General features: G+C 52.1%; 1 protein-coding gene across 1 annotated transcript in view; it reads right to left on the bottom strand.

The window, feature by feature from the left end:
- MDN1 (midasin AAA ATPase 1) overlaps window positions 1-25,646 on the bottom strand; it is an 85,055-nt gene that overhangs the window by 43,927 nt on the left and 15,482 nt on the right. The window contains exons 18-46 of the mRNA XM_078615516.1: window positions 25,041-25,137; window positions 24,636-24,749; window positions 23,966-24,113; window positions 23,449-23,562; window positions 22,826-22,977; window positions 22,188-22,366; window positions 21,393-21,601; window positions 20,919-21,065; window positions 20,055-20,196; window positions 18,734-18,868; window positions 17,659-17,806; window positions 17,055-17,193; window positions 16,270-16,397; window positions 15,484-15,625; window positions 14,513-14,642; window positions 13,351-13,578; window positions 12,371-12,583; window positions 11,856-12,064; window positions 10,546-10,668; window positions 9,683-9,880; window positions 8,002-8,109; window positions 6,982-7,170; window positions 5,972-6,061; window positions 4,765-5,049; window positions 3,750-4,005; window positions 2,582-2,792; window positions 2,197-2,313; window positions 1,489-1,865; window positions 834-976 (exon numbers count right to left, since the gene is read on the bottom strand). Coding sequence (XP_078471642.1) covers window positions 834-976; window positions 1,489-1,865; window positions 2,197-2,313; window positions 2,582-2,792; window positions 3,750-4,005; window positions 4,765-5,049; window positions 5,972-6,061; window positions 6,982-7,170; window positions 8,002-8,109; window positions 9,683-9,880; window positions 10,546-10,668; window positions 11,856-12,064; window positions 12,371-12,583; window positions 13,351-13,578; window positions 14,513-14,642; window positions 15,484-15,625; window positions 16,270-16,397; window positions 17,055-17,193; window positions 17,659-17,806; window positions 18,734-18,868; window positions 20,055-20,196; window positions 20,919-21,065; window positions 21,393-21,601; window positions 22,188-22,366; window positions 22,826-22,977; window positions 23,449-23,562; window positions 23,966-24,113; window positions 24,636-24,749; window positions 25,041-25,137 — 4,871 coding nt within the window. The remainder of the gene's footprint in view (window positions 1-833; window positions 977-1,488; window positions 1,866-2,196; window positions 2,314-2,581; window positions 2,793-3,749; window positions 4,006-4,764; window positions 5,050-5,971; window positions 6,062-6,981; window positions 7,171-8,001; window positions 8,110-9,682; window positions 9,881-10,545; window positions 10,669-11,855; window positions 12,065-12,370; window positions 12,584-13,350; window positions 13,579-14,512; window positions 14,643-15,483; window positions 15,626-16,269; window positions 16,398-17,054; window positions 17,194-17,658; window positions 17,807-18,733; window positions 18,869-20,054; window positions 20,197-20,918; window positions 21,066-21,392; window positions 21,602-22,187; window positions 22,367-22,825; window positions 22,978-23,448; window positions 23,563-23,965; window positions 24,114-24,635; window positions 24,750-25,040; window positions 25,138-25,646) is intronic.

Here is a 25,646-nt window from a genome sequence, read left to right as displayed (position 1 = left end):
GTGGGGGGGGGCAAAACACACACGTACAAAGACAAAGATAAAAAGATCCCCCATGTAGCCTTAACTGACTGTAGGGGCATGTGCTGTTAGCGAGCACCTATGAAGGCCGGAACGGTACACGAGGGGGTGGGTGGCCGCCACCAAGCCCGACCGCCTTTGTCTCCCCAGTGGCGATGTTTACACACCGCACCAGGTACTCATTTGAGGCCGAGTCGACCTAGGGGAGGCCCAGGACCTGTTCAGATAATCGTCACCGGTGTTGGCCGTGAGCGGGAATCGAACCCGGGTCGCCGGGTTCATAGCACAGCGCGCTAACCGCTACACTACCGTACACACACACACATGGACACAAGTGTACATGCGTGTGTCATTAAGCAATGAAGCAAGGCACAATACAAGCTGCGCACCGAGGCTACTCTCACGAAAGACCATTGCCCCTTCTTCAGGCTCGCGGCATGTTAAGATGTCAGTTTTAAGTGTGGGTTTACTCCCAGAAAATGTGGGGTTTTCCCAGGTTTCCTCCCAACCTGTCAACACTGTGATGTAGGCCATGTGTGCGGCACTGTCCGACAAGTTTGCAGGTTCGTGAATGAGAAAAACGTATTTTAAAGGTAGTCAACCATGCTATCAACACAATCGAGTGACCTTGTAGCACCAACGCTGAATTTAAATGCATGGACGCGACATTACCGAACCACATTAAGGAAGAGGAGGGTGAATTAAAGATCAAAGCTCAACTGATGACTCGGAGATCATTTGTTTCAGTCGCTCCATCCGGTGATGCTCGTGGGGCCATTCTATCGGCAGTGATATGGAAGCGTCGCTCCTCTTGCCTGCCGGGTGCTGGGCGAGGGCTGCGTGGAAGCGTAGACATCGGCGCACGCGCTCACAAACGCCGAGTGCAGCCCCTGGCCTCGATGCAGCTGCTGCACCAGCAGGGCGGTGGCTTGGAGCAGCTGAGACAGCGGGCATCCTCCTGCACGCAGTGCACACAAACGCACAGCTGCACAGACGCTCGTGCGCAGATACAGACTCGCGCATAGATTCATATACATGGGACAACTAAAGCTGCCATTCGCCGCTAAGTGGTGGCGATGTCATCACGGCGCTAGGTGCACTTTAAGGCCACGTGAAGTGTCCAAGGCTCACTGGCAGGAATTCACAGGACAAAAACCAGGAGCCATGGGTTGACTGACAGAGATGAATGGCAGATGCACCACCTGTGCCCCCTACTATTAGTATGTTGGCACATATAACAGCAGCCATACATGGCACAATTAAGGCCTCTCCCAAGGCAATCCTCGACAGAGACCCTGTCAAAGCAGGGTCGTGTTTTGGGAACTTTGGCCGGTTTCCTTTCCAAAGAACAATTCACATTTGGTCTCAAAAAACTTGCACCGTTCAACTTTCCAACTAACGTTGAAAACGGTTAATGCGCGAGCTTCTCATCTGTCCGTCCATCCTCCAAATTCTTCAACGGGCACTCACCAAGCAGGCTGCTTCCCATCTGCCGGTGCAGCGCTATCAGCTGTGAAGCCAGAGAGTCTGCCACCACCCCCAGTCCGAGCAGCATCAGCTTCAGGTCCATCTCGGCAATCCGGGCCCTCTCGGCGGCCTCCCCTCCGCCTCCCGCGAGGCATGGCGTGTCCGCACGTCCTTGAGGCTCCCCTCCCTCGGCGGTGGCGGCGCAGCGCTCCGCCGGCACTTCCACCTCCATGGCCATCTCGGTGTCGACGGCGGCCGTGGGCTCGGGGCCCGGTCCCCCCGGCGGCGGCATTGCCACGACGGGTAGGAAGAGCTCGACGCCGCGGTTGCGCATGGCTCGAGAGATTTCCCCGTGCACCGGGTCCATAGAGAGGAAGAGTCTGGGGGGAGAGGTGGCCGGGACAATCGGTCGATGCTGTTAATTCCACATGCGGAACGCTTCTCTCTTTGCCGAGTTTGCGGCAAGGCATGCAACCCCCCCCCCCCGCCCACCCCCGTAATGTGTAGGTAATAAGGAATCAATAAAATCAGCTATTTTGTGCGGTTTTCTTACAAGCGGATGTTCTGCTCTATAGAATTCGCGAATGGACACTTTGTCTCGTGACATGATGCCGAGATCACAATGTAAATAAAATTAGACTGCGGAATTATTTTAAAACAATCATGGTACTCCGCTGAGTGCAGTAGGCCCCACCAAGCCACCAGGCCAACCTGAAATCGGGGTGAGGAACGATGGTTGGCACGGTGCCGTCGATGACTCCCCTCTCGCTGATGGTGAGGACTCCCCCCGGCTCCAGCAGTGCGTTGAGCCGGTCCAGGACCGAAGGGCTGTGATGAAAAAGCAACAGTTACTAACGTGTACCAAGCTGTACCCACTTGTACACAGGTAGCAGGCACTTGAGAGACCAAAAACGCGTGGCCCAGAGAATGCCGAGCTCTCATGAGCGGAGGCAGGTGGATCGGCACAGATCAGCGGCACCCATGGAAAACTATGATTAAGACGTTATAAAAAAAACGATAATTACGACAACAATCGCGATGATGACGAAGTTGCACGAACGACGACGTTCCACGAAAACCTCAACCCGTCTCTCGCCTGCAGAAGTTGACGTTGTCCATGAGCAGCCAGTCGCCCGCGCGCAGCGCCTCCACAAGAACACCATCCACCCACTCAAAGGCCCCGCCGCCACCTCCAACTTCCCCCGCAGAGCCCCCGCCGCTCGCCCTGGCTCCCGCGGCGGTGGAAAGCGGCGAGGAGCAAAACCTCCGCTGGAAGGTGCCGAGCCGTTCCCGGAGCTCTGACAGCACTGCAGGAGGCGCATAACGAGTCGTGAAGAGCACGATACAACCATTGTCCAAGCCAGGCTGTTGCGTGTGAGCCCCTTCCAAACCTCCTTCTTGGATAGGGAACAATCTCCATTTTTCGATATAAAGCTTTCGTGACTGCAGGGATTCATCTTCTTGGTTCTTTCGGTAAAGTCACGTAGAAGGAAAATAATAAAATAATTCTCACTACGTTTCGGCTACAACGCATGCAGCCGTCCTCAGGTAGCTTGGTGGCGTTTCATTCTTCACCTGAGGACGGCTGCTTGCGTTGTAGCCGAAACGTCGTGAGAATTATTTTATTATGTTTTATTTTTATTATTTTATTATTTTCCTTCTACGTGACTTTACCGAAAGAACCAAGAAGAACAATCTCCATATTAAAATTCTACTGTCCGTTCACACTCCGTGTCATTGTCATTGATGAATCCCAATGCGCCCCAGTATCCATCTGTCATCACGTGACCCAAGCCGCAATAATTACATTCGAATTTCCCCGGTGCCGAGTGTCTGGTGTGTGCAAGTTGTGAGTTTGTGCTGTACGGTGAGTGGTGAATAGTGTCTGGCGAGTGTCGGTGTCTGGTGAGTGGTGAGTGGTATCAGCCGAGTGTCGGGTGAGACCGAAGCACGTGCTGACGTGAGCAGTGTTGTTTTGTTTTATACAGTGACGTTCTATGTTGGCTGCGGATTGTATAAACACGTTTTAACGTGTGGTGTACTTTCAAATGTCACACACAGAGATCATGCGAATGCTTATGCATGCATATCACACAGAAGCATAAAAAAGTAACAATTTCGCTCAGTTCTGTGAAGTTTTACAGTGTAAACTATTTGAAGGAACTAAAAAGGTGTCGCCAGATATGATCCCAAGAGTGTAATGTGATCATGCAGAAATCATCGGTGCACTCTGATCTCCCAGAACGCACTGGGGTAAGCCTCACCTGTCGCAGACAGCGCGCGGTGATCGCCGTTGACAAGTTCCACCTCTCCCAGAATGCTGTGCAGCGTTTCTACATCCGAAACCGTGACCTCCTGCGACCCTAGCGTGGCCCCACCCCCGATTGCCAACAGCGACGTGCGCAGTCTCAGCAGCCGCTCGGCATGCTGGGAGGAGGCGGGGAGGGCGGCACGGGCGAGCGAAGCGACAGCGTCGCGAGCGTCCGCAAGCAGCGCGAGCCACGGGCGACGCGCGTCCACCTAAGAAGCGAGGCACAAAAATTGCCCGATGATGCTGGATGCAATTACCAGCGAAACGTCGTACTCAAAAAATTGTAAATGTTGTGGTTTCACGCTTCAACACACCGGTGGGCTAAAGCAGTGAACTATTTGTCTTTTGTCAAATCGTTTTTTTTGCTGATTGGCCGTGTCGGGTGGTGGAGGGTTTCGACACATTTATAAATAACGCGATCTAACCCAAAAACGTTGATTATGAATAATATTGATCGCGAAAGCCTACGTGTTAAACTGAAGATTACATGAATTCACGTAAGAATAAAAAACCGTGGTGGAAACTTAAAACGGAGGTTTTTGTAGCCAATCCAAGGTTCCATATTTATTTTTGGGTTAAACCTCCACTTACAAATACATAAATGTGTAGATATCTTGGTAAACGTGACAATAAAAAAATACTAAACGGCCTATAAATGAGGAATGGCGACATCAGGCTAGGCAAGTCCAAGTGAAGTCTCAAAGGCTAGATGGCAGGAGGTCACATGACAGAACCATGTGTTAGGGGTTAAAATGGTACATGAAACGCACAAGTACATACATGCAGATACATACACCAATGCATGACAATGACACTTTGGGTATAATTAATGTTGTCGCTGGTGGAAACGCAGGCTCCCACTGGTGCAGTCGTCATCCCTTCATTGAGCAAGACACAAGCCCAAGGTCGGCCCAGGCCACCCAACCAGCGACAATCCGACCGCCCTTCCCCCACGCCCGCCAACAAACCTGCTCAAACCCTCCGAGCAGCTCCGTCGTGTCCATGTCGCTGTTGACGGCCATGACGCGCAGACGGCGCCCAGCCAGCGCGGCGAGCGAGCTCAGCAGCGCCGACTTCCCGGCGCCGGCCGGCCCGACGAGCAGAACCATCCAACCTCGCTCCACGCAGCGCAGCAGCGACGCCAGGCGCGGCACGCAGCCCGGCAACAGCTGCAGGGCGTGCGGACCCGCGAGGGCGTCGGCGCCGGACCCCGGGACGCCGCGCGAGTGGCGCCGCAGGCAGCTGAAGCCCGCCTGGGGAGAGACGCGAGGAGGGCGGCCATGGAAAATATGGCAGAGCGGCGAGAGTGTGGCAGTACCTGCGGGCTCGCCGTTGATTACCGCTGGGCACCGCGGCATCGAGATTTTAACTACCTCGCGCCTTGTCGTAGATTTGATGCCGACCGTGACGCCTGTATATTTGGAGTTTGGGTGTTCTCCCCTTGTGACTGCGTGGATTTTTCTCGGGGTTTTTTCCGCCACGTTTAGAAACATGCGTTTAGAGTATGTGGCTGGTATACATTTCCACGTGGTGAGCCACTTTTTATTGCGGGATAATTTGTGGCCAGGTCACTTCTAAAAAAAAAAGCTATGTCAAACGTTTGTTTTTAGACGAGGTATTCCTATATTCATATATTCTGCAGGGGGCCTTCAGTGTCCCCTTTACTGGGGGCCCTTTCTGCCAGCAGTGGCATCAACGACCATTTACTGGGCTGCACCTTTACATGCACAGAGGATGCCCTTTAAGAGGTTATTAATCGTGTAAATTGAGCGATGAGATGAGCTCGTGTGCAGGTGTTGTGTGGATTGATGCATCGCAGGACAATGACACATGAAGAGGGTTTGGAGAGGCCTTCATCCCGCAGTCCATTGATCATGGCTGATGATGATTGATGACGATGATGAGATTCATGGTGCAGCGGTGCAGTGCTTTGCACAGTCTGCAAATTACTGCATGAAAGTCGTTCTTCTCTTGGGCGTGTCTGCATGTACGTTTATTTACACAGGAAAGTCTCACCGAGTCTCACGACTCTTGTTGAGGAGGGTCCTGCCAACATTTTTTGCAGTACGGGGCATTGATGAGCAATGCACAATCTCAACTGAGCACTTTGCGGGCCAATTTTTTGTTCTCCACATTTGTTAAACTTGCATCATGCATGTGAGGAGCAGGGCTCACCTGCACAAGTGCAGGAGTGACGTGCAGGTGCAGAGACTCCTCCAGCAAATCCTCCTCCTCCGTGAACACCTCCCGGTACAGCTCGTACACCTGCCCAGTTCGCGCACACAAGGAGATTCAAGTTTACACTGATAACATACGAAAGTTAAGCGAACTCATAAAATATAAATGTATCGCCATTCCTTCCAGCGATCGAATTAAGCTATTTTACAAAAATTCTCTTAAGTGGGCTCTTAACTTGGTTATAAATACGAGTTTTGTTGCCAGATAAAAGGGTAAAAAAACAATTATCATGTTTTTCTACTGGCAAAAGAGGTTCCAATGGTGTAAATGCTTACCCCGAGCTCTCATACTCTGATGGTGCATTATCTTTGAGTTGTGCGCCTTTTGGCGTCATCTGGTCCAACGCCATGTGAGACTAGGCTCTAAGAAAAGCTGTCTCGGGTGTGGACCAATCAATTTCAAGGACAGTGCATGCATTATCAGAGTTGTGTTTTTTGTTTGCATTACGACTGCAGGTATTGTGGTCAATGCAAACATGACTCCTTGTAAAAAAGGTGTCAGTTTTGTTGTCAGATAAAAGGGTAAAAAAACAATTATAATACGAGACTGCTTATTAACAGACGCAGGATGAACACAAAGGGCATATTAACCCTTTCCCGCCGTTCCGAGACATCTGCAAGTTGCAGGGTGTGTCCCGTTCACCGCTGAATCTCGGAATGAGGAAGTGATTCAGCGTTGTTTTTTTAAGAGGCGTAGCGCCATTGCTTTCAAGAGCACTGTTCTCACCGCAGAGAACCGTAGCGACACGACCGCCCTCCTCTACGATAGCTGACGCCAACCTGTGCCACACGCCACGTGGCCTTGTTGGAGCATCTGTACCGATAAAGTGATTTTATTCTAGTTTTTCTTCCGATTCCGTTCCGATGACGTATATGTAAGTACGTACGTCATCGCCACTTGAGGAATGCTACAATGGCGAACACAACAGCGCGGTATTGGACACGTGCCTTGCCGCGATCCTCGGCGCTCCGCATTCGGTCGGCGTACACCAGCGTCACGTGGCGGCCCGGCGAGTAGCGGCCCGGGTCCTGGTCGGCCTCCAAGAGCTGGCACCAGCGGAAGACGTCGCGCAGGTTGAACTCCCAGGGCCCGCCGCGCTGGCCCCAGCGCCGCTCCGCCGTCACCGCCTGCACCATCTGGCCGAGCACACGACGGGAAAAGGGGAAAACAGCTGCACTCCGCGCGATCCCACAACCAATGGAGTGTGCAGGCACCGCGTGGGAGAGATACGAGAGCCGTACTCGTACGGAACAAGACAAAGATACTCTTTGCTTCTTTCGGTAAAGTCACGTAGGTATAAAATAAAATAAATCGCGATGTTTCGGGCACAACACAAGCGTCCATCATCAGGTGGGAAAGCATGGTCTGCTGCTGAGGCAGACTCTTAGTCAGACTGTTAGTCTGCCTCAGCAGCAGACCATGCTTTCCTACCTGATGGTGGACGCTTGTGTTGCGCCCGAAACGTCGTGATTTATTTTATACCTATATGGATTCCTGCAGTCACGAAAGCTTGAAATCTAGACAAAGATACCCCCCGTATAGCCTTAACAGACTGTTGGGGCAAGTGCTGTTAGCGAGCACCTATGAGGCCGGCATGGCACACGCGGGGGCGGGTGGCCAACACCACGCCCGGCCGCCTTTGTCTCCCTAGTGGCGATATTCATACACCGCACCAGGTACTCATTTGAGGCCGAGTCGACCTAGGGGAGGTCCAGGACCAGTTCAGATAATTGTCACTGGTGTTGGCCATGAGCGGGAATCGAACTCGGGTCGTCGAATTTGCAGCGCAAAGCGCTAAACCACTACCCAACCGCTCCCCACTCACACGCATTAACAAACACGCATGCATGCACAGTAACGGAACGACCAAGTTGCACAACATAGGCACACGTGCACGGGCGAGTCAAGGCCACGTTGTTGTTGTTATTGTTGATGCTGTTGCCACCGACGCGAGAATCACAGGTCACCTTGTTGTTGAACTCCACCATCTTGGCGACGATGTGGCTGCCGATGTTGGGGAACATGGCGTTGGCGATGAATTCCATGTCGCCGCCACTCATCTCGTCCACGTACACCTGCGGCGCACACGACATGGGCATCGGCCAGGTTGTTAAGCCCTTCGAAATAGGGGCCCCCCTTTGGCGCCGTGGTGGCTGACACACGCAAGGGGGACCGAGTTCAAGGTTCGCACGGTGCCGTTGTTTGGTGGCGCTGAGCTGATCTGATTGCAAATTCAATAAACCTTCGCATCCTCCTGCACAATCGGTGGTAACACCAGTGAGTTATCAAGAGGTTTTTTGTGTCCGCCATTGCAGCATTCCCAAAAAAAACTCTATTGTGGATGATATTGGTCGCGAAAGACTACGTGTTAAACTGACCGGTGAATTTTTTTAGTTATATATTAAGCAATGAAATTAATATAAAACATGAAGAGACTGCATTGGTAAAAATACACAAGCACACATTTTTACAAAAAAAAATCACCAAATTGAACATGAACACTGCTTTATCACGAAGAAGTACATGACAGGGCAAACAAATGAGTCAGCAATATATATCTATCCATTGTAAGGCAGCACGTGTTAATTGGGAAGGTTAAGTTGTTTTTATTAATATCAGAAATTATGTTTCCCGCATGTCCACTGTAATTTCAAGCAAATGTGTTAAACCCAACAAACACAAGCAGGCAAACAAAATACAATTCATTTGAAAAGGCAGGAAATGGGCAGAGATAAGATCGGCATTCTGTCATTCACAGTAAAACCATATAGGGCAATTGCGCTGCACAAAGTCACCACCATTCGAATTCAGCCACAATCAATCTCGCCTCTCTCCCCAGGCAATTCACATCTTATGAAGGTCTTTGGTCATTCACCACTGCCAATTCATGCGCTGCCCTCAATGTCTTTCATTATTTAGAGATAAAAAGACGGCAACGGACGAGACACGAGATACCCCCCCGCTTGAACTCCGCTTGAATTTGAATCAGGAAATATCCACTCTTGAACACCAAGTAGAATCTCTCGCAGGGACAAGGGACGGCGTACAGCAACGTTTGGTCTCCTTTCATCGACTCGTTCCTCATTCCAACGTTTTCCCCCCTAGTACGCAATTCCATTCCGTCACCATTTTTTTTCCCTCCGTTTGTCTTTCCATCTTCTCCGACCCCTCTCCGTCTTTCATGGTTTCTGTTTCGATTTACTAGACTGCAGCCAGAGGACGCTACGGTTTTGCGCGTGCGCGGCGGTCATTTGGCGGATGAGGGCTCCATGGTGGCGAGATGTTAACTACCTCACCTGATATACAGGAGGTCGTAGGTTCGATTCCGACCCTGACGCCGGTAGAGTTGGAGTTTGCATGTTCTCTCCCGTGGTTGCTCGGATTTTTCACCGGGTCCTCTGGTTTTTCGTTCCACATTTCTAAATATACGCTTAGAATATTTGGCTGCTCTAAATTTCCACATGATAAGCCACTTCACCGATTTGTGGCCAGGTCGCTTCCGAAAAAGATCTACATAGCTCAGTGGGGCCTTGCCTGGCAAAAGTCTGTTTCGGTACCTTTTGCTCGCGTATCGTCGTTGTTAAAGCAAACAAAATAAATACGCGAATAAAAACAAAAAGAGACGGCAGCACGGGGGCTCGCTCAGACCTGAGTGAAGCGATTGAGGAAGGAGCGGGGCAGGCCTTTCCTGCCGCCACCCTGCCTCAGCGGGTTCTGGCAACCGAAGATCCGGGTGCTGTCGCGCTGGACGTGGAACGTCATGCCCAGCTCGGGGACGAACACCTCGGCGCGATGGTCGAAGCAAGCGTTGAGTCCCTCCAGCACCGACTGCGACGCAAGGTTCAGCTGCAGGGCACGCGCAAAACCCCGCAACGTCACAGCGGGCGGCGACACAGAACAGCCGTGAGCGCGTTCGCCGCTCGTTGCAAAAAGGTTCGCGGCGGTTCGAATCCGGCGATTATTACGACAGAATGTTTATTTGAGGCTGGAGGAATCCGATAATTATCTATGAAGCTCTTTTTCTCAAATGTCCACGGTCGGGATGGGTCAGCAAGTTGCAACAATATACCAAAAAGTTATACAACTGTGCGCGGTGAATGTTAAAGATCCCCCCAACATCATTCGCAAGAGTGGGCCATCGTTGGCTAGAATTGCCAAATTTGAAAATGACATTGCAAATTGCTCAAAGTGGGGATTGTACATAGCAGCCATCATCGCTCCCTACTGGAAGACTAACGCTTCACGTCACTCTCACAAATGAGACAGTCATGGTCTCTCTAGAGTTCTCATCTGATCAAACTTTTTAACTTATCATTATTGTTGCGTTCAATGTCATCATCATCGTCCCCCACCTCCAATTAGCACGGTTGGCTACGTACGGTGCGAAAGAAATCCAACGTACGTACGCACATCGTCGTCATAACGGTTCCTTCAACACCATTATAACATCACTACCATCATCTTCATCACCGCTCTGTTATCAACATCATCATCATCATCACCGTCATCACCTCGTCCAGGACCACCCAGTGTCCGGCCTTGAGGGCGGCGAGGAGAGGCCCGTCACGCCACGCGAACTGTCCCCCCTGGCCCCCTTCCACGGGAAGGTCCGTGCCAAACAGATCGGTGACGTCCTGGGAAAGGAAAACGGTTCCTCGAATGCAATCGCGGCACAGACGCGAATCTTGCCGAGCCGCTGCACGTTCAGGCGATTAGGCCCCAGGCTCAGTGCCGCGGTCGGAAATCCACAAACCGTGGCCAACGCTCGTTGCGGATACGGCGACGCTACGCGAGGTTGGTTGCTGCAATATGGCGGTGCGACGAAACATTCGTCAGATACGAGGTCAGCGGTAATCGTGTCCTGCGCATTGAAAAATATCGTAATGTCATTGACAGTTTTTCTTAAAAAGAAAATAGACGTGATGACTAAATATACGTATTAAATAACGAACGGGATAATTATGGAGCCAAATAAATAGCCATTACCTATTGAATTGGCACTTAACAAGCCATGTAATTTCCACTCACATAAGTGTGTATTCGAAATGTTTTATTATATATATACGATTTTATTCAAATTCATATTCTTAGGTTTTTTCGGTAAAGTCACGTAGGTAAAACATTAAAATTAATAAAAGTAAAATAAAATAAAAAATCATGCTTCCGAAACGGCGTGATTTTTATTTTATTTTACTTTTATTAATTTTAATGTTTTACCTACGTGACTTTACCGAAAAAACCTAAGAATATGAATCCTTGCAGTCACGAAAGCTTCAAATCTAGATTTTATTCAATTTAGCTGCAAGGACCCAATGAGATGCTCGGCTCTATTTCAGGATTTACGCGATCTAACCCAAAAACCTCGATTATGGCTAATAGCGGTGGCAAGAGCGCACGTGTTAAACTGCTCTATTTCATGTGCGTCCTGCGACGCTAAAGATGTTGTACAGTACAGATGTTAGCTCCCATCATGGTGACTTTACATAGATAACAAAAAGTAAACGGCGAGTAATTGACGACATGTTAAAAGGCGTTGTTGTCTTAATTTTTTCCCCCTGCGTAATTGACCGCAAGTACGCTACAACTGTAATGTTGCAATGTTTACAATTCTTAAGGCAGGCCTAATGTTGAATGAACTGCAATTGAAGAACTCTTAAGCAAATCTTTATTCGTCCCGAATGCAAAGCAAAAGCTCAAAAACAATCCAACGAAACACGCGAAACACTCATCGGAAGCTGTGGGCGACTAACAAAATATCACAGCAATCACATCGTATTGATGAAAATATCGTCGCGGCCGCAGCGCGACTTCGTGACCTCACCGTCTGCTCGGACAGGTTGATGCGCACAAGCTCGTGCCCCGCGGCGCGTGCCACGGCCGCCACCAGGCTGGTCTTGCCGACTCCCGGCGATCCCTCGAGCAGCACTGGCTTGCCGAGCTGCAGCGCCCGCAGCACGCGCTGGGCGTTCCGCGCCGTCGTGCTCGCATCCAGCGCGTAGTCGGGCAGCCGCGAGGACGGCCCCAGGGGTCCTGAGGGTTGCACGGAGGGATGTTAACTACCTCGCCTGGTACGCGGGAGGTCGCGGGTTCGATTCCGACATTGACGCCTGCTGCATATTTGGGGTTTGCGTGTTCTCTCTCCCGGTGGATTTTTTTCCGGGTCCTCCGGTTTTTCCATCCACATTTAGAATCAACGTGCATTTAGTATTTGGCGTCTATAAATGTCCACTTTGTTGGCAAGGTCAAGTGACTTCAATGCCAGTGGCCATAATGACCTCTTGACCTTCATTCCCACCACAGGGGTTACGTCCCTCGTCTCCCCACGGCCGGCCCTACCCGTGGGAATATGGAATGGCGGCACCCCGAAGGAGCCGCTACCCCAGCGTGGGCCCAGCTGCTCCATCGCCCGCTCCGCCCCCTCTCCCGGCGCCAGCAGGGCCAACGCCGCTGGGCCGAGCGTCGCGCCCGCGGCACACAGCAGCTTGCGGAGAAAGCACAGGCAGGAGGCCCGAGCCTCCGCCACGACGTCGCTGGACCCCGCCGTCGTGCCTGCACCACGGACAGGGAGACGCGGACGCTCACGACGGGGCGCGCGCACGCACACACAGACGCGTGTCGAGAAATCTGTTGCCTCTCAATGCTATCTCCCCGTTGTGCCATTGGTGTCACTTCACAAGCCAGGATGTCGGTGGTGCCAGCTCAACGCTCTGACCTCTGAGCCAACCGGTCACCTCTCACCTTATATAATTTCACAATTTGCAGCCAGACAAACGCACTCCGCAATGCCCTGTTGTTAAATACTCTTCCTTTATAATATTGCTCAATTAACTCTCATCTATAATAACTTCAATAGTGCCGTGTGTCGCTGGATGCTTGCTTGGCCTTTCGGGCTTTTGGGGCTGTGCTTAGCAACCGTGATTTAAAAAAAAAGGTTCGGTGCAGTAAATTTGAGCCGATGTCTCCTTCACAAACATAAACAACACAAACGAGGGCGATGACGTTTAAGGTGTTTCTTCCCGTCGAGCGACGCCCCGGACCTTCGAGGGAGATGGCTGTCACTTTCTTGAACACGTCGCCCCGTCTTAAAGCGCAAACTCCGGGAAATGTTCGCACTTCGGTTGACGGTCGACGTTCCAAGTGGACAACGACCCCCGAAAGGAGTGGCGCCGCCCCCCGTGGTCACCCCTCCGTGATATTATTCGAGACAATGGCACGGCAGCAAGAACAGTTCATGCGAATGCAGTCGCAAGGAGGTCACACGTTTTGGCGCAACTGTCCTACGCTGGCTACGCGCGACGAACGAATGATCGACGCACCGGAGCCGATGCCGTCCACGTAGACGAGGCAGGCGCCGTGCGCGAAGGCGCAGGGCACGTCGAGCGGCTCTCGTGCGCCCGCCCCCTCGTCCCCGCGGGCCCCGCTCGCCGCGTTCACGAAAAGGGCCCAGGCGAGGAGGTCGCGGGCGCTCACCACGCAGCGACGGCCAAAGTCCTGGCCCGAGAGCCATGCGATGAAGTCCAGCATGGAGGCAGCCACGTCCACGCCTGAGCCGGGATGGAGAGTAAACGACCATGCACAGCGAGGCTTCAACCACGGCAAGTGTTATGCTTAATGATATTATGGTTAGAATCATAACGATAATCATAATAATTTAGAGCCCTTTGCCAATACACTTCTAGATGATGGTCTTCCCATGGCTGTCTTTGTCACAGGAGTTGTTCACCACCCTTATCAGTGTGCGCGTCGGTGAAGGTAGGCAGCATAGACATGAGAGCACAACACAATGGCTAATGTGGCACTGCCCTCTGCCCACCATGATGTAGTCTTATGGTAGAGACCAGTTCCAATATCAGTTGACACCGATGTTGGCTGCGGCCAGGAATCGAACTTGATTTTATAGCACAGTCCGCTCGCCAATAGTTATTAAAACAAATGTGTTAAGTCTTCACAGGTCCAGTACGGTGGGGAAAGAGGCCTACGCAGGGTAAAAGGCCCTTTAAAAAAGGTGCTGAAACGTGGTTGTCTGTTGAGCTGAAAACACGAGTAACAGGTGCCCTAAAGCGCGCCAATCACATCAAACTAATTATGGTTGATGATTTAATCTCCATTAGCACCAGGTCCAAAAAAGGCCTTTTACCCCACATAGGCCTCTTACCCCACCCTACCCTACCCTATTACTTCACTTATTTATTTGACATCGATTCAAATTATCTTGTTTCTTTCTAGATTTTAAGCTTTCGTGACTGCAAGGATTCATACTCTTAGGTTTGTTTGGTAAAGTCACGTAGCTAATACAGCTGTCGTGGCTGTGACGGTTCCACCTGAAGACGGAGGCTTGTGTTGCTTCCGAAACGCCGTGAATTTTTTAATTTGTTTTATTTTACTTTTATTAATTTTTTTTTTTATCTTGTTTCATTCACGCAATTCCATTTCGCTGTTCAGTGGAGGGGGGTGCGAGCGGAGCACGTGGGATGTCACCTTGCGCGAGCGGGGAGCCCGGAGAGAGGCTGGGAGCCAGGTTGTGCCTCACGATTTGCATCATGTCGTCGCGCTCGCTCGTCTGCGGACACCAGATCTCCGTGAATCGGTTCCGCAGCGCCGGCGAGAGCTGTGCACACAAACACACACACACACTTTCGATGAGCACGGTTGGCTAAGTACGGTGCGAAAGAAGTTCAACATGTGTACGGCCAGCGGCGTATATCACGGCGTCACGACGCACCGAGGCACACGGATCTCGAACCGCAAAATCGGCGGCTCGGCTTCCGGGTGGACGAGTCTAAAAACCGGTCGGCTACTTCAACAAGGGAATCTAACGCCGATTTTCACGCATTCACAGTTTACTGAAGAGTATAAAAAAGTTACCCGGTTGACGCATGAGCTTAAAGATGCAATCATTTTACGAAATAATCTCAAGAAAAAGTAATCAACTGCGGACAAAACGAAAAGACGATTGTTCACAGTTTGCTGAAGAGTAAAAAGAAGTTACCCGGTTGACGCATGAGCTTAAAGATGCAATCATTTTACGAAATAATCTCAAGAAAAATAATCAACTGCGGACAAAACGAAAAGACGATTGTTTATAGACTTTCACCCATAATAATTTATTCAGAGCCACAGCGTCTCCCCTGCTCAAACAATAATTTGGGCAGCACCCAACTCTGCTGGAGGACTTGACCCACAGCTGGGTCTGCATTACCACAGGGCAACCCATTTGTGACCTCCACAAAGAGACACTCATTTCATCAACTACAGAACGATGAAAGGCTGTGTCGATCCCTCACTGGAGTAATCACCGCGAATGTGGACTCAAACAACAGTTGACAATAGAACATACTTTTATATATATATTCTTAAGATGGATTACTCATTGCTCGTGGTCTATTTTTGGTCGCAGAACTGCGTCGAGTCAAAAAAAACCTTTCCGAACCGCGCCGAAGGAGGCACACCTCCTTCTTGCCGAAGTCTCCGCCGGGGTTCATGGTGGCGAGGATGCAGAACGTCTCGCCGGCCATGACGAGTTCCACCTCCTCGCCGTCTTCGCCGCTCCCCTTCTCGGCCAACAGGAGGCTCTTCTCCACCTCCAGCACGCTAGGGGAGAGTCACGGGTGGGACGAGAGGTCGGGCCGTGTGCGGAGAAAGGGCCGCGCTAGCCTCGCTAATCTAAGCCATCATGTCACCTCAGCCGCTCTCTCAACCGTTCACTCATTCAGTCATTCTATCCCATTCTGTCAGCTACTCACCCACTAACTCGGCTAAGCATGATCTCACTCAGCCACTCAACAAGCCACTCACCCACTCTCACTAACTCACTTAGCCACTCTCACACTCTCGCTCTCCACTTACTCCCTTCCTTACTAAACCACTTTCACCCACTCTCTCAGCTACTCATTTACCAGGTGACCCACTCACTCTCACAGAATCTAACTCGCGCATGCATTATTCCACTCGGCTAATCATTCGCGCTCTGACCAACTCAGTCAAGACACTCACTCACCAAACCACTCACCCACTCATTCATCAATTCACTCTTACTCTCAGATAACCCGCTCACTCTTTCTCACTCACTCAACGTGGCAAATGCTCCACAAAATCCAAACCCTTGCTGCTGTCCAACGCCGACATCTAGCCAACTTTAGAATCCTGGACAAATTGGACACGAACTCCTCCCACCACCGCCGGTTTCACATCCCAGCAGCCACCCCGACCGGAGAGACAGCGCAAACGTCGCTCACCTGTTGAGGCGCTCCAAAACCGAGTCGTCTGCCAGCGAGATCTCATCCATGAGGAACGCGCCGTCATTCCGCATGGCCAGCACCAGCGGTCCGTCGTGCCACTCGAACAGCCTCTGACTGTCGCCCTCCTGTACACAACAAAGACCGTTGGGGCGAGCGCTGTTGGCGAGCACCTATGAAGGCCGGCACGGCACACGAGGGGGGTGGTGGGTGGCCAGCACCACGACCCGCCTGCCTTCGTCTCCTGAGTGGCGATGTTTACACACCGCAAGCACCGGGTACTCATTTGAGGCCGAGTCAACCGAGGGGAGGCCCAGGGCCGATTCAGATAATCGTCACTGGGTGTTGGCCGTAAGCGGGGATTGAACTCGGGTCGCCGGGTTCGTAGCGCAGCGCGCTATCTGCCCTCCTGTACGGTCACGAAATCACACTCAGCGTCACATCCAGTTCTATTCTTGCGCATGGCAGTCTGTTCAGGATCTAAATACCATGTTGAGGTCTGCCAGCCACAAATGGGCTTCAGGAGAGAGTTCGTGCAGTTTACTGTATGGTCCATAATGTATGGTCCACGATGGACCATATCACATCCAGTGTCACATGCAGTGTCACATGCAGTGTCACAGAGAACAACGTACACGTTTCAACACGCAGCTGCACCTCCGATAAGCACATCTGACTATGTACGGTGGTAAAGAAGTTCAACGTACAAACATATTCCGTGAGTCCCAATGAAAGAAATCGAGGAATTCTGCTTAAAGCTGGGGGATGTTGCAGCCTTGACCCACCTGGGCCGAAGTCTGGTGCCGTACGGGACGAAGGCCGCCCAGGAAGTCGGACGTCTCCATGTGCAGGTGGCAGTTGACGGTGTGCAGCTTCTGCCCGGCGAGCGCGGCGAAGATCTGACACAGCGTCGTCTTGCCACACCTGGGACGGACACGGCAAGCGACGGCCCAAATTGGGGGTGGAGAAAATGTCGGAGTTAAAAAACACAAGTCCGTAAAGCTATCGCGCACGCACAAGGATCTATCGCGTTTCAAGGTCGCAATGAAATTATAGAAATGGATTGTTTTCGTTACAAATTTGTGCCATCTCGTTTGCGTTGTTTATCAATGTTGTCTCATTTGTACAGTTTCACTTTGCTCCATTAGCCTATACAAAACATCACCATTTCATTTGCATACACGCTCAACAATTAATCGTTGCGCGCACGTTTGACCGAAGGTATCGTGGGTGTAAAAAAAAAAATCGGATCTAAACGACGAATCGTTACGCGCCTCCATTACCGAGCGTGCACACTACTGAACGTCGTAACCACTGAGTGACTGAGTGTGGGTGGTCACGGCGGAGGTGACTCGCGGCCGGCACGGCACGGCACGGCACGGCACGAACCCGGTTTCTCCGACAAGCAGCACCGGCTCCTTGAAGCGCAGGGCCCGGCCCAGAAGCACGGCGAGGCGGCGCATGCCGGAGGTCCACACCACGTGCCGGAACTCCTCCGGCAACTCCGGACCGCGCCCGCCGACCGCCGCCCTCGCATCTACCCGAGGGTCAGCGCCAGACAACCGCACACACCGATTGAGTAACAAGAACATTTACTATTTTTTTCATTTGACCAGGTAAGGCCCACTGAGCTATATGGCTCTTTTTCAGAAGCGACCTGGCAACAAGCTCAACGAAGTGGCTTATCATCACGTGGAAATTTATAGCAGCCAAATACTCTAAACGCATGTTTCTAAATGTAGTGGAAAAAGCAGGAGGACCCGGATAAAAATCCACGCGACCATCGGGAAAACGTGAAAACTCCAAATATACAGGCGTCAGGGTTGGGATCGAACCCAGGACTTCCTGTATACCAGGAAAAGTAGTTACATCTCGCCACCGTGGCACCCAGCGACATCATTACCATAACCTTTGACCTAATCATTACCAATTTAAAATAGATATTTAAGCGAGACCACGTAATGACCCAAATATCTGTTAACGGTCATCATTGCTGGTTTAATCACTGGGCGGCTGTCTGGATTCCAATGCAAGACCTCAGCTCAGCGCTGTGACCTCTTGAATCACCTGGCCACCTTCTACCGTGATAACAATCTTAAGTGAGGTTTAGCAAAATAATTACGTTTAATTGATACGATAAGGAAAGACTCTTTCAAAGAGATTTTAATCGAAATTGTGTTTGGGTATTTTAGAATCAGATTTGTATTCTTAATGAGGGTTTTGTTGGTGGTTTGTTTGCATTAACACATCAAGACCTGTTGTCCTTGCTGCACTTATTAAAATCTATCTTGAAAAAAATAAACCCTGCTTCTGTTTGCTTGCTGATAAATAGATGTTGTCATAAGACGTCACATGACAGGCACAACGATTCTTTGCTGTGCGTGGCGATTGATTTAATATCTAATCTCCCCGCCTACAACGATTTACGGGCAGCATACAGACCGCTTCGCCATTCCCATCTTACCCAGCATCTGCCGCAGGCTCTCAAGGGAAAAGAGCTGCGCCGGGTTGATCTTCCTCTTAAAATTCTTCTCCAGAACGCTCCGTATGACACTCGCCTCCTCCTCCTTGCGCACGCGCCCCGCCAGCAGCATGTAGCCTACGGGGGACACCGCGCGGACACGGAGCGTCGAGGTGCAGCCGCAGTTTGAGGCGCTAACGGCGGGATGTGTAGATCGCGAGGAAAAAATTACGTGTGCAGCACGCTGCGAGATGAAGCCCCGGGGACCCCAAGTTCAATTCCCGCTCACGGCCAACACCGGCGACGATTATCGGAACTTTAAGCAGAATTCCTGATTTCTATCATTGGGACTCACGGAATATGTTTGTACGTTGAACTTCTTTCCCACCGTACATAGTCAGATGTGCTTATCGGAGGTGCAGCTGCGTGTTGAAACTTGTACGTTGTTCTCTGTGACACTGCGTCCGACACTGCGTGCGTCACTGCGTGCGTCACTGCGTGCGTCACTGCGTGCGTCACTGCGTGCGTCACTGCGTGCGTCACTGCGTGCGACCCGAGTTCGATTCCAGCTCTCGGCCAACACCGGTGACGATTATCGGAACTGGTCCTGGACCTTCCCTAGGTCGACTCAGCCTCAAATGAGTACCTGGTGTGGTTTGTAAACAACGCCACTGCGGAGACAAAGGCGGTCCGGCATGGTACTGGCCAACCCACCCCCTCGTGTGCTGTGCCGGCCTTCAAAGGTGCTCGCGAACAGCACTTGCCCCAACCGTCTATTATAGGCCATATGGGGAATCTTTGTCTTTGTCAAATTTTTGTTTACAAATCTGCAAGAGAAGAAACGGCTATCGACAATCGAGAAGAGGTGTCGACAGCCTGGCCTTGAATAGGGGCAGGGAGTTGTCAGCGTAGATTTCGCTGGAGGATTATGCTCGGCATCGTAGGGTGTTAGCATGAATATCGGTTCAACTTATTTCTAACCATACACGGCCAACCGTGCTCATCAGAGGCATAGGGGAAGGCCAACAAACTAAAAACAAAAAAAATCTAGATTATTTAAAATTGCGTATCTCCAGTGGCTTCCTAATATCGGAAGGAAGAGCGTTCCAGACGGCCGCAGAAGCAGGTCCGAAAGCTCGCGATGCCGGCAACCGTCTTTGTTCGACGGCCAGCCAAAAGCCGCTGCTGCCGCTGCTCCTGCGAGCACGAGCGGAGTTCGTGTGATGAAGGGTTCTGCTCCTTGACGGGAGCTCAGCGCGGCCGACACAAGCGAGGTCCCACACCGCTGCCAGCACTCGCGACGCAGGCGTGTTGCGGCACGCACCGTCGTTGGCCAGGTGCAGCTGCCAGTCGTAGGTTTTGTCGCCGTGCTCAGCCAGGCGGTAGCGCTCGGCCCAGCGGAAGAGGTCGCGCAGGGTGATGAAGCCGTGTTTGCCGGCAAACACGCTGGAGCCGCGCCGGTGAGCCTGCCACCACCGCCGCCATCACCACAAACCACAATGGTCACAATCACCACCATCATATAATAACCACCACCACAACAACAAGCGCCACCACAATCACACAACCATGGCAACCACCATCACAACCAGAACCACTCCAACAAACACAAGCATCATCACAACTACCACCATCATAATAACCAACAACACCATCACAACCACTGAAACCCTCACTGCCACAACACAACCAGAGTACAGTTCAATACAACAATGATTCCCTTATGTACAACGTCACTAGGGTGCATACGAGACATTCAACATTCATTGTTTGATAAATTATCAAGTAATAACTAAATATTTTCGGAGTTAGTTGTGTGTTGATGCAATGAATTATTAAATTGTATTATACGAAACCTATATAATCTGTTAGGGGTATGCGGACAGTTGATAGGTCTGCACACACCAAGCTAAACATTGGGAACCACCGCAATTCTATAAGGCTGTTCAACAGTACAAAGAGCAATAATTGTTGCAAAACATAGCTCATGCGGCAATGAGCTGGTGAACGAGTCAGTGTGTGAGCGGGTGAGCGGGACGGGGGGGGGGGGGCGAGCGGGTATTTTCTGCGGTTGGCGAGTAGAGCGGGCAGGAGAAGAGCGAGTGGAGCCTCTGCAAGGAGGCTCTCTCAGCCGTTTCCATCGGGAGAGGACGAGCCTCAGGCGGACACACCTGCAGGTCGGCCATACCTGCAGGTCGGCCATGACGGCAGCGAGCTTGGCGCAGTAGGAGGGTGGCAGGTGGCAGCGCTGGTGCAGGATGGCCTGCAGCTCGGGGCTCGGCAGCTCGTCAAAGTGCAGCTCCACGAAGCGGTTCCTGAACGCGCGCGACAGAACCTGGCGAAAGGGGCGGCATGGGCCACGAGTCAGGGAGGGGAGGGGCAGGCACGCCGGACGTGATGGAGAGCTAGGCAAGCCAGACGGTCACGGAATCCTCCGAACTGTCGTGTGCGCGTGAACACGCAAACGCACAGACGAACGCGGGAGGCACGCACAGACGAACTAAACATCGGCGTGAGGGCGTCCTTACCCGCACACGTGAAATTGCGCCGGTTACAGTGGAACATTTTTTATTTTCTCCAACTCTAAACCCGACTGCGGCGACGCTCAGCAATGGGGCGACGCTCGTAACCGTGGGCTTGGCAGGCGAGGGGAGGGCCTCACCTTGCGTCCGCCGTAGAGGCCCGGCGGGTTCTGCGTGGCGAACAGCGTGAAGCGCGGGTGCGCGCGCACAACCTCCTGCGTCTCGGCCACGAGCAGCTCGCGGTTGTCGTCGAGGAGGCGGTTGAGCGCCTCCAGCACGTCGGTGGGCGCCAGGTTCAGCTCGTCCAGCACGATCCAGTGGCCGCGACGCATCGCCGTGATCAACAAGCCTGGCGCGCGGGACAGTGGCGGGCAGGGAGAGTGACCGATCACACCCACGGCCACGAGACGCACAGCGAGATGCGATATCTTTCGGGTGCTAATCGAAGCAATGCAAAAGCCAAGGTTCCGTACGGCGGTCCAGTTTCAGGCAAATATTTTGATGAATAATAAACACATATCTTCTTGGTTCTTTCGGTAAAGTCACGTAGAATGGAAAAAAAACGTCGTGAGATTTATTTTATTATGTTTTATTTTTATTATTTTATTATTTCCATTCTACGTGACTTTACCGAAAGAACCAAGAAGATGAATCCCTGCAGTCACGAAAGCTTTAAATCGAAAAATAAACACAGTCCTTTCTGAGATACACACAATGTATTGGTTTGACATTGATGAGGAATGGGCAATGAGATCCAAGCGAGGGTCCAATCGGCGCGGCTGAACTGGGAGACAAATCGGTGGGGTGACGTGCGACAAGAAGATCGAGAGCGAGCGAGCGAGCGAGCGTGACTTGAACGAGGAAGCTCAAGCGAGCAAGCGAAGGTGCGTACGAGCGAGAGAGCGAGCGAGCTAGACGTGTCGCGTATCGTTTACCCTCCCTGAAGACGAGCCTGCCGTCGCGGTCCGAGACGTAGCTGCCCAGATACTCCTGCAGGTCGGTGTGCTCGTGGTTGTTGATTCGCACGCACGCGTTGCCCGTGGCGCCCGCCAGCCAGCGCACGAGGCTCGTCTTGCCGACCGACGTCTCTCCCTGCAGCAGCACCGGGTGGCGGCTGCCTCCAGAGGGGGTGGAGCGGGGTGGTGGGGGGGGGCGGAGAGGCGGGGGGAGGGGGGGGGGCGGTGGCCCACACTCTAGCTCAATACCAATATAAGCCGCAAAGGGATGTGTACTCGTGCGTACCCTTTCCTAAAGTGTCTTCCGTGTTGTTTTGTTTAGACTTTGCCGTTTTCCTGGACTTATGGAATCCCAGGTCTCCCTTGCAATAAGGGGACCATGTTGCGCTTTTAGCTAACTTTGGAGGTCACTTATCTCTCAACGTGCGGAGTAGTAACACAAACATGCCCACAAGACAAATACATTCTTTTTTTTTTTACCACGTCTTCACACCAACGATTCAGTAAAATCGTTTGCACTAATCTCCGTTAGTTTCTAGAGCACGCAACTACCCGTTCACCAGGCGGGCGGAGTAAACCGGACCCTGGGTGTGTGGACGCGCGAGACGGGCACTCACCCAGCCGCCACGACACGGGCAATGTCCTTGAGGTTCTGCCTCACGGAGGCCGTGAGGATGTACGAGGGATCGAGAGCCACCTCCTTGTCCCCAAGAGGCAGCCAGTAGCCCTCCACCTGCACGAACTTTCCGGGACAAGGGTCCGGGAGGGGCTGTACACAATACAACGACCAATTTAGGAAGCCTCGTCAAAGAGCAGGGGGTGGCCCGACCGCAGATTGCAAGCCGCGTGTGGCTCCCGCCTCGATGGAGACGCACATGCAACTTGATTTTAAACGAGAGAAGAAATGCTGCGGAAGTTGGAGCGGGCCAGGGGCACCCGTTCCCAGCCAGGGCAGCGAGACACGAGTGCTCCCCGGGGCACTGCCACCGATTTCTAAGTTGGAAACTCCACAGCCGACGGGCGCGAGCTCACGCGGCCGCGTGACCATTCCACGTGACCACCCGCCCAACGCCATGGGAACCTCATTTGCCAGTAAAAAATATGATAATTGGTTTTTTACCCTTCTATCTGGCAACAAAACTGACACCTTTTTTTACAAGGAGTCACACACTTTGCCAAACTCCAACCCGTGGCTAAGAAACCGGACGTTGTGGTGGGGGGGGGGGGGGGAGTCGCACACCTGCTTGAGGAGAGCCTTCACGTTGCGGGTGCCCACGACGTGCTTGCACACGAGCTTCTCCACCACCGGGTGCGACGCTCGGTCCAACTGCGTCAGGAAGCTCAGGCAGAAGCCCTGGTGGATGCAGAGAACGGTTATTTATGTTCGTCGAAGTTTGTAAACCAGGGGGGGGGGGGGTGGGGGCCCTTAACGTCACAATACACGTGGGAAAAAATGTGGGGCGATCATCGCCAACTATTCCCACCGGTAATAAATGCATTTACTCTGAGCAACTTGTGCATTATATTAGTAAAGCGGTGGCATGGAGGAGTTACGGTGATGTCGAGCGAACGAAAGCAGTGTTTGTAGAAGCGTGTTTGATGAGCAAATGAATACAGGTTTGTAGAGCGCACAACATTGGGCAGTCGTGTTGGGCTCCACCTGTGATCTGGTTGGAAGTTCCCGAGAATGACAGCGTTGAGTAAATTCCACACTGACACACGTGGTTACAAAGGCCTAGCCGGGTTTGACACCGCACCTCGTAGAGGGAGCGCGCCAGGTTGCCGCATGGGTTCCTGGCGGCGTACTGCAGGGCGCGGCACAGCGTGCGGAGGCTGAAGTGAGGCCGGTGGCCCGTGCTGTCCACCAGACTCTCCCGTGCCACCTTGCGCACGGCCAGGTAAAAGCTTTCGGACGCACGGGGTGAGGGTGGTGGCGGTGACATTGGTGGAGGCGGGGGGGGGAGGAGTGGGAAGACGGTTAAACGTGTCAAGCAAGATGCGGCGTGTGCGTAACGCACGGTCGGGCGACGGAGACTTGGGGTGACCAGCTAAAGTCTCATTTTGTTGCTCCACGCGGGAGCAGAGTGCCGGTGATGGAGACCTCACGTGTGAATGCGTTCCCCGTGTGGGTTTAAAAAAATTTGACACGAAACATTTATGAATGTGGAAAGGCTAATTATCATGTGGGTGGTCACTGGGACTGGAGTTTGGGAAATGCTTAGACCATTACAACCATCATCAAAATAATCATCCTTGCCATACAACACAACCAAATATAATTAATAGGTGAACAAAGACATAACAAAGTGATGTAAGTACAGGATATTCAAATACCACTATTCCAGCTGCCGTGTTGCGAACCACAACAGCTGAAAGACGTCACACGGCACTGCACGCCATATCAAACACAGCGCCAGGAAGCCTTACCTGATGATGCCCTGGATGGTGGGCCTAGTGACATTCAACCCCTTCAGGTAGTCCGAGATAAGGATGCCCAGGTCTCCCGTGTCCTCGATCTCATCCACATAGAGCTCCGTGAACCTGTCGGGGGTGAGGTGCGCACGCTCATAGAACGGATGACCCCGCCAGCGAGCATTCACGTCCCAAGTTCAATCGTGGGTACAGGAGAGCGGCGGTTTGTTGCTGGTCCGACAAAACGTAGCTTACGTGAGCCTTGGTCACATCATTCACTTTCAAATCACACCTCATTCACTGACATCGGTCGGGCGGTGTAGAAGGGAGCTATGCGGACGAGCGTAGATATACAAACGTAGCTGGAGATACGCCGCTTATCTTGTAGATATGGTGTGCACATTGCCTTCGAGTCCGTACCGGTTCCGTATTCCTGGGGGAAGGTCCCTCTTGCCAACGTCCGTGGCCGGGTTCATGCAGGCGAAGAGCCGGAAGTCCGGGTGACGTGAGATTGGCTCTAATAAACGCACAAACATTAAACGGAATAATTACAATTCGTTCAATCGGAGGGCGAGTGTGGGGGGGGGGGGCGAGAGGTAGGGAGGGTAAATCGTTACGTGTGAAATATTTTGTCCGTCGCTAATTACTTCCCAGGAGAGCCACTGGAGTTGCTTCAACAAGCATTTGCAGTTATTGGTGACCAGGCCGAGACCATCGCTCACACCTGAGAATCCGGCTTAATTGCAGGTGGTTGCTCATTGGTGCTGGCCGAGCGCTGTAACAAGGCCATTCCAAACAATCCGAGACCTAGACGGCGATCGACTTACGGATATACCGCCAAACGCGGCGGGAATGTGGAATTTCCACCACTGTCTCGGGGTCCCCGAACGTCGAATACTGCAGCTCCATCGCGCGTGCGAGCGGGGAGACACTCGGCCTGTCATTTCTACTTTACGTAAAGTCGGGAAAGTCAAGCAATGCCTCATTCTTTCTCGATGCATTCACGCACACCTGTTGTTATTTTTA

The sequence above is a fragment of the Lampetra planeri genome, chromosome 47, assembly GCF_965212315.1.
Source record: "Lampetra planeri chromosome 47, kcLamPlan1.2.h2, whole genome shotgun sequence".
NCBI lineage: Eukaryota > Metazoa > Chordata > Hyperoartia > Petromyzontiformes > Petromyzontidae > Lampetra > Lampetra planeri.
This window is presented reverse-complemented; position numbering and strand designations above follow the sequence as displayed.